General features: G+C 50.7%; 3 protein-coding genes across 3 annotated transcripts; 1 reads left to right on the top strand and 2 right to left on the bottom strand.

Annotated features, from left to right (window-relative positions):
* Nucleotides 1-58: 58 nt before the first annotated feature.
* Nucleotides 59-3,238, bottom strand: AA0111_g12610 (hypothetical protein; the record flags this gene model as incomplete). The annotated part of the gene is made up of 1 exon (XM_028646610.1): nt 59-3,238. One exon carries the CDS (start codon nt 3,236-3,238, stop codon nt 59-61), a length of 3,180 nt encoding a protein of 1,059 aa, XP_028499791.1.
* Nucleotides 3,239-3,730: 492 nt separating this feature from the next.
* Nucleotides 3,731-4,769, bottom strand: AA0111_g12609 (hypothetical protein; the record flags this gene model as incomplete). Its single annotated transcript, XM_028646608.1, has 3 exons — nt 3,731-4,149; nt 4,203-4,558; nt 4,612-4,769. 3 exons carry the CDS (start codon nt 4,767-4,769, stop codon nt 3,731-3,733), a joined length of 933 nt encoding a protein of 310 aa, XP_028499797.1.
* A 1,351-nt stretch (nt 4,770-6,120) lies between these two features.
* On the top strand, nt 6,121-6,792 carry AA0111_g12608 (hypothetical protein; the record flags this gene model as incomplete). Its single annotated transcript, XM_028646607.1, has 1 exon — nt 6,121-6,792. The coding sequence occupies one exon, from the start codon at nt 6,121-6,123 to the stop codon at nt 6,790-6,792; it is 672 nt and encodes a 223-aa protein (XP_028499790.1).
* Between the last annotated feature and the right edge of the window lie 1,810 nt (nt 6,793-8,602).

Raw genomic sequence — 8,602 nt, 5'->3', positions numbered from 1 at the left:
CATTCCCGAACGGAATACCTGAGTAGTTTTGTAGTAGTTAGATTGAAATTGTACTAATCTAATAATCCCAAGCACATGTAACACGAAGGAGATAGTTCGTCAGGCCGCACGTAGTTACCTTGTCTGCTCTTCGACAAGTCGCAGAAGCGTACTTGCTACACTTCAACTCCCCGACCCGATCACCATTCTTGGCATCCTTGTGGTCAATAGAAGAAACGTAGTCGCACGTGTCACTGAAGACTTTTGTAATACCCTTGATCGAGTTCGGCATAGAAGCGTCTCTAATAACGTTCCCGTTCTCCCACCCAAAAGCTACACTGCATGTGCTGTAGTCTTCGTAGTAGGCAACGCCCTGTTGACCGTACCGTGCGTTCCACGAGGAAATCCCATTCGGTCTAGTTGTTGAAGATGCATAGAGATCGAACCTTGGTTTGCGATCCTCTTTGGTTTCAGGCACGCTAGGTCTTGGTGGCTCGGGTTCAGGCTCAGGTTCTGGGGCTGGAGGTGGCTCGACGTCGTTGTTTTGCTCTGGGTCGATTTGCCAGAGGAGACAGTTGTTCTGTCGGACGCCGCCTTGCTTGTCGATGATACCTTCTTGGTCGCACCCGTCTACGAGCGCGGTGAACTTTTTGACGCATTCGTCCGCGTTCATTTGCCAGCGGCAGTTGTACTTTGCTTCGAGCCGGATTAGAATGTTGAGCCCGGACTTGTGCACTTCTTGCCAGCCAAAACCGACCACGGCGGCTTGGAAGGAGTTTGCGAAGACGACGCCGTCGTATGTCTTGCAGAATATGTCCGCGGCTTGGAGAATGTGCTCGCGCGTGGCCATTTGGCCGTTGTCGTAGCACGCATTCGTATTGGTGCTCGGGTTGGAGAAGTCAGGGGTTTGGATGGGGGTTGCGGATGGCTTGGTGGTGGTGCTTCCGCCGCCGCCTCCGCCGTTGGTTTCCGAGGGCATTATGCCGGAGACCTTTGGGGTGCTACTTGCTGGAACCTGGGTGTTGCCGCTTCCTGGAACCGTTCCGCCAGAGCCGCCAGAGCCGCCACTGCCTCCATCACCGCCGCCGTCATCTGAATCTCCGCCGCCGTTCCACTGGCATTTTCCGTCTTCATCGTCATCTTCTTCTTCATCCGGACCGTCTGGATGTGTGCCTGGTTGACACTGAAGATCCGTGCAAGTAGTGCTACCGCACTTACCCCTCTTGCAAGAGACGCAGTCCTCGCCCTTGCAAGTAGTACATTCTGGCCCTTTGCAGCCAGAGCAGTTTGCGCCTGTGCAAAGATTGCACAGGGGGCCTTTGCATGACAAGCAGTTGAGCCCGTGGCATCCCACGTTCGGCACGCAATTGAAGCCAATGCAGATGTTGCAGAGTAGCCCCAATTTGCAACCGCCGCAGGAGCTGCCGCAGCCGCCAGAATCGCAGTCATCGCCTGTACAGCCTCCGTCTCCTTTGTGGCCACCCGGGGCGTTGTCATCATCATTTTCATCATCAGGATCTTCTTGTTCTTCTTCGCCGGGTGTACAAAGTCCTGGAAGCGTTGCGCACGGTGTAGGGTAAGGCGTTGTTGTTGGCCGTACCGGAAGACCAGAGATGAAAGTGATGCGAGGAATTGCAGAAGATATGAATGGCGGTGGTGGACTGGGTGTCTCCGTGGCCCTTGTGTGGAAGACACGTCCCGCAGAGTCAGTCGTCTCAAACGCAGGCCAGGTCTTGGTTGTCAGCAGTGTAACGCCGGGTGTAATAGTCTCGTCGCCAGACGACTGCCCAACGACAATCGTTGAAATCCACCAAACGGAAATAGTCATCGGTGGCCTCGTTATAGTCGTCGTGTATCCTGAGCTCGTGACAGTTACCAGTGGATATGCCGTCGTCGTGGTAACACCCTGGAATGGTGGAAGCACGACCGTACATGGGAATTGACAGTAGACTTGCGGATTCGGCTGCTTCCAGATCTCAGGCGAGACCCAGACAAGGTCCTTGTCGTTCCCAGTGTCGCTTGGAAGCTGGGCGCCTGCCTGTGCGTCGTAATCAATGGACCAAATCATGAGCCCACCGAGGCACAAGGAATTCGCGAATGATTCTTTGAGCGCAAGCGTTTCGTCGTCGTCGTAGCCGACCCAACTATCACCCGCATAGGTAAAATACTTGACCATAGCAGTCTGATTGAAGTATGGCGTAATCCCCTCCTTCTTGATCATTGACTGAATCTCGCGATTCGACAGGACACCTTCAAAGGCAGTGCATTCTCCGGCAGCGCCTGGGCCTTTGAAAGCACATCCCATCTTGCTGCAGGAGGCATCTGCGAGTTTGTAGCTGCGCCCGTAATATGCGAGACCCATGTTGACTTTCTTTGGATCGACGCCGTCGAACCAGAGAGGCTTGAAGTTTTGGTAGATTTCGGTGATGTCGGTCTGGGGGCGGACAATGGAACCAAGTGCCTTTACATCGGTGTCCCATGGGCCATGAAGATCGTAAGCCATAAAGCCGAAGAAGTCAACATACGGCTCCATAGCTTTCGGTTTGAAGCCACGTAAATACCAGTAGTCGGGCGCTAGTGTCAATGACAGGCCAAAGCGTCCAGCAAACGCAGCTTGCATCTCTTTTACCAAAAGCACCAGGTTGTCGGCATCGCCTGGTCGACCACCTCTCTTCACTTCCGCGGGATATTCCCAGTCGAGATCCGCGCCCTGAAAGCCATATTGCTCCATGAAGGCAATTGTCGACTTGATGAACGCAGCGCGGTTCGCAGCTGAACCACACATATCGCTCCAAGCAGTGCGATACGGCCCCTTATCGGAAAAGCTCCAGCCTCCTATCGCCACCCAAGTTTGCAGGCCGTTTGTCGCGAGCTTTGTAAACTCTCTGTACAAGTCCACATCCGCCGCGTTCATCGGGACGATGTTGGAACTACTTGGGTCGAAAAAGACGAATGAGTAAAACAGATGCGTCAGTCCCTTGGTGTTGATCTGCGATGGACTGACTTTGTCGCAAAGTCTCTCCCGGGTATTCCAGCCTGCATAATATCCAACTCTGCGGCCTGTAGACGCAGAATTCCCACTGCATGATGGAGATGGATACTTCTGGCACGACCCAAAACCTTGCTGGCATGGCGTTTTGCCGAATTGCGGCTCGGGATCGTAGCAGTGCACATCTTCGGTCCCGCACCAACCGTAGTAGCTGCAGCAGAGCTTGAGAGCGCAAGGGGTTTTGCCATCAGCTGAATCGATACCGCACATTGCTTTGGCGTCGCAGTTGGACGTGCAGCCGGCACCACAGTTGTGTTCTTTGTAACCACACTTGCCTTCTGGACCGCAGCAGCTGTTGTCTTTACACGGCGAGCCTGGGCCACACTGAATCGGACCATCGACGCGCTTGTGAAGCGACAGAGTGAGTGGGGTAGTGTTGGGGCTGGTAACTTGCTTTTCTTGGTCTTCCACGGCAAGAACTTGTGCTTCGACAGCTTCATGTTGGTGAGAAGTGCCGTGGTGATGGGAAGTGTGGTGCTGATGGGCGGAAACGTGTCGTCTAAAGTGTGCTCGCTTAGATTGGGAGCTGCTTCGATCTTGCGAGGTGGTGTTGACAAAATCGTTGGTGCCAGATGTGCTGGAATTATTGGACCCGTCCACAGACTGAAGGACTCCGCTTCCTCGGTCAATATTGCCTAGGATATGTACTGTTCCTAGGTTCAGGATATCTGGAATCGGCTCTCGAGGTTCCCGATGACCTCGCTACATTCTCGTATCCTTCGGGTCAAGGGGGTCCGCCGAGTGATTCGATATTCTGCTACTGTTGGTCGTGACCGGAACCGATGTATGTCCGACATGTGAAGAGTTCGAGGCTGACTCTTCGCCAGGGATGGACTGGTTGGAGCCCATTTGGAAACCTTGGTCGAACATGAAGTTGCCACCTTTGGCATAAAAGTCGTCACTGGCAATTTTCTCCTCCAGGAATGCACCGGTAGCGTTGGACGTCACGGTGCTTCCATTGAGAGTCACTGCCCAGTGCTCGCCTTTCCACTTGCGGACGTCTTCCCAGGTCAAGCTGGACATGTATCGCAACCTTTCGATGGGCGTGCCATTAGGATCAGCGCCATCAGCACGCTTCGTGATGCTTACGTCTGACGTCTCGCCAGTACGCGGTATTTGATCTATCGGCCAATTACGTCAGCATGGCTTCGAGTAACATGATAAATCTACTTACAGCCTGCAGGATGACCCGCTGGGTCATTCAAGAATAGCACAGTTATGAAGACAGCCGTGTTGTCAAGCTGTGTTTGGGTGGTCCTGCCGGCTTCGTTTCTGGCGATGGCTCGCAGTTTGTTGCCAATAGATAGATGAGCTGCTCCTTGCCAATCTAACAAATCTGATGAGTATGTGAGGAGATGACGTGATACTGGGTACGCACCTTGTTCAGATCTGATTGCTTCTTCCTTCGGCACTGTTTCACCAGCGCAATTGGAGTCCATTTGTTTTGGCGCGCAAAAAGTGTCTCCTCTACCGCCGTCGCCTTCAGGCGTGACTCCTTGTCCAGGAGTACCTACGCCGCCTTCCACAAAACTTCAAGAACTATCAGTATTTTCGGGGCACACGTCAGACATAAGGAGTAATACCTTCTTGGTGGCCATTCTTCGCACGTATAATATCGACCACTTCGCTGTAGAAGCGTCCTTTTGCCTGTCTGAGGGTCTACCTTGTATTCTGCCTCGATTTCGTTCAATTGCAAAGGATCGATGGTCTCCCTCAAGGTAGACCCCCAAGGGCCAGGCATGACGGGCGGCTGAATGAGAACGCCTGCAGCGTTTCTTTCAGGGCATGGATGAGTGGCCTTCCAGTTGCCAGGGCACATTCTATTGCCCCTGTGATCGGCCTTGGCGTGGAAGACATCGAAGGCATACACGTTCACGTTTCCCCCGCCAACATATTGGACGAGCGACCTGCCTTGCCCACGTGGACCGGCCAACCAGTTGAGGTTGTTCTGACAGATTGATCGCATATAATGACAGTTGTAGTAGATAGCGACCAAACTCTGGGGGATGACTACAGCTGTCGGGACGTCCAGAGCTGTTCTCCGCCAAAATGCTGGAAGCAAAGGTTGTTAGCATTGACAGTGATAAATTGGATCAAGACGGAGTATACTTACGCGTAACGACGCCATTGATCGCAAACCATCTGTTTCATAGGTTGTAAGTGAAAATTTCATGCGAGATCGTGGAGACAACGTACTGGTAGTCCTGAATATATTGGCCATTGGTAGAATGCAAGAGCAAAAGAACATAGGATGATACACCAAAGAAAGACCTCTTCAAAGAGCGAAAAGAGTCCATTGCAAGAATGAGTGAGTTGCAGAATGGATCTCGTATCGCCGCAACACAGTAGAAAAGGATGTCTTATGTTGTACTACTACCCATCGGCTGAACGGGTCGAAGATATCAATCTCCTTAGGGCTACACTAACCTAATGATTCTATCTAAGGCTCGAAGGATTCTATCCGAGGCTCGATTCCTAAATTGAAAGGTTACTTGCGACATAAGGCCCGCGCGGGTGACTAGCAGCAACATCAACAACACCACCTTCTACATCGGTATTACAGTCTCAGAATATAGAAGTTTAAGTATTTGAACATAAAAAGATCTATGTTATCTTACTTGCTCTACAATTCTGTCTATCTAGTTTATCTTTTAGTTGCGTTGTTGTAGCATTGTATACCGCGCAACCCAGCGGAGTTATAGGTGTGCGGGAAATTATGTCACCCGCGTGAGGCCTTTCACCGTAATGCTCGGATACTGTGCCCAGAGAGTTGACCTCTATTTGGGCCTCGAGCCAAGGGACTCCTTCAATGGATTTCTCTCTCAGCCAATCATTAGGTAGCCCCCACTGCAGTCTGGTGGCGCGGCGATGCTAAGCGAGCCGCCCTGCATCGGGAATCCCGAAAAGGGCCTAGGTCTCAGAATTTCGTTGTATATAACCGGGACTCATTTCGCTTCAGGGCCGTGATTCAGCCAAACACATATCCAAGCCCACCTGCCAACAATCTCGCCCTCTACTTGAGAACATCTGACAGGTGTCAATATTTGCTGTTATCCACCCTAAAATCAGTCTACCGAACCAAGAATAGCATTATGCCTACAGAGATACCACAGATGGACATGGACTGGTACCCTCCCCGATGGAATGCAGCCGACATCCCACCTCATCTGCTCCAATCCGGACCACCTCCAGTAGCACCAACATCATCAGGTCCAGAGCCAAACGATATTTTCAATAGGCTAAAATGGTCTGTACTAGATTCTCCATCGGACGTACAGGTCTTTGGACCGGACGACGAAGGAGTTTTGCAATGGCGCCCACTTACCGAGGAGTCCAGCAAGTCACAGCTTGACGAGACGGCAATGTATCCTCCAAAATCACGCCTGGAAATCACGATTGAACCACTGCAAAGCTGGTGGCACTGGCACGATTCGGATACAAAGCATCTACGGCCAGCACAATTGCTCATTGAGAACGCAGACGGACAGCCGATCTCTGTTCGGCAATTCATCCAAGCCGTTCACGCCTATGCACTTCCCCTGCGCAAGCTTCTTCTGCGGTGCATGGATGTAACAGACCCATCGAATCAACAGCGCGCACGTTTCTTCTTCGACATGATTACGGGAGGCTCAGTGGGGGAAGTATCCGGCCAGCAAGGATTCGCGGTCAACGTTGTGGAGGACCCTGCGGGTGATGGAGAGAAATGTGCATGGATTTGGGAAAATGTGGAGATTAAGGTCAAGAAACAGTCTGCCTCTCAGTGAACTCACCCGTCCAACGACAAAGTAGAGGTCAGCTCAGGGGGCGGATATCCTCTAAGAATGATAGTCTGGTTTGACTCTATGTTGGGGCACATGAAAGGGGATACCACAAGGATCATACAAAAAAGGCCGGACAGATAGGAGATACTCAACACCGCTATCTCAACGTAGGACTGCCTATACCTATTAGGATCGAGGATCTTGCTGTCAAATCCTCGAAAAATTAGCCCGTGCGTCAGAAATCTAACAGCTAATTCTAACAGCTAATTCTAATATCTAATAGCAAAATCTGCTAGCAAGATTTAATTGTTACAAGCAACAAAAGGAACTCCACCCTTGATAAAGGAGTCAGGGCAGAACGCTAACCGACGTCCACGTCAGAAGGTAATAATTAACGCGGGGCGCTAATCACGTAATGTAGCCTCCTGCTAAGCACTAGCCTCCCGCTAAGAAAGGGAAGCTAAAGGCAAGAGGGAGACTACGTCCTCTCTAACCTCCCTTTGTAGGCAGGTTAAGCAAAGAAGATAGAGAGGATAGGAACAGATTGCAATAGGTATAAAAGATAGATAGTTTTTATTATTACACTTGTTGTAGTTAACTTATGTAACGGGCTGAACGCCCTTTAGACAGCTCCTCGATGGAATCTCGGTCTACTCGCAAAATCCGGGTGCTACCTCGAGCACCCGGATTCTCTGCGCATCGTCCGAACGTCGCTCAGACGATGGCCGCAGGACCCAGAAGCTGCCTCGTGCACCTAGACCATACCGGCCCGATTGTTACTCAGGCAACTAGCTTGTATATAGATAACTACGTAGCTAGGAGCTTAGCTCCCTATTAAATACAACCTCTTGTATACCTCGCGATTGCTCCACAGAGCGCAGCCCCTTACATTTTGTATTCGATCTTAATTAGACATAAGCCTTAGGCGAACTGTCTTCTAAATAAGTTTTAGAACGTGTTGTTAGTATAAGCTAGTAACACGGAGTTAGTGCTGCAATAGGTACAAAAGGCCTCTAGCGCAGCAAGTAGGTAGACTGTCGCAAGACAGCATACTTAGAGCGGAGCTTCGCAGGAAGCTTAGCCGCGAGAGACAGTAGGCGAATTAGTCGCTTAGAATCTGTCTAAAGTCCTATTAATTCTCTATTGTACGAGGTGCAGGCCGTGTGATTACTCTTAATTAGAGACGAGATTCTACAAGCGAGACAGCAAGACGCGAGTCTTCCTAGGGACGCGACACGATAACAGCTAAACGCTGTTTAGAACGGGACAGAAGAGAAGTACAGCTGAAGAAGTAGCCCTTATTAACGAGGAGTAGGCCGCAGTCTAGGGCTACGCGAGTAGACTAAACAGCGGCAATAGAGATTAACGTTCTGAACTTAAACGTAGAGGAGCTAGCAGCGTACGCTACCGCTAAGAGCTAGGCAGGAGTCTTAGACGAAGAGATCCTGCGCGAAATTATACAGATGCTAAGAGAGGACGGATAGAAGGAGGCAGCAATCGGGCTAACAATTAAAGCAGTTATTAAGCGATTATTAGTTGTAGGAGGGAAAAGCTCGCTAAGACGAGGAGAGTTGTTGAAGGGCAATTAGGACGCTATAGCCTAGATAATGCAGCAGATAATGCAATTGCTTAGCCTAATAGCTAGTCGTCTAGAAGCGCTTAAACAGAGTTAAGCTAAAAGAAGCTTAGAGCTGTCCCTAGAAGCTAACACCCCTCCGCTACTATTGACACTAGTCGTCGAGCTAGCTGTCTGCAAGAACAAGTTTCCTAACCTAGAACGCTTTAACAGGACACAAGGTAACTACTTAGGCTA

The sequence above is a fragment of the Alternaria arborescens genome, assembly GCF_004154835.1.
Source record: "Alternaria arborescens strain FERA 675 chromosome Unknown contig_90, whole genome shotgun sequence".
Lineage (NCBI taxonomy): Eukaryota > Fungi > Ascomycota > Dothideomycetes > Pleosporales > Pleosporaceae > Alternaria > Alternaria arborescens.
Note: the sequence above shows the minus strand (reverse complement) of the source record. Positions and strands in the feature narration are given on the sequence as shown.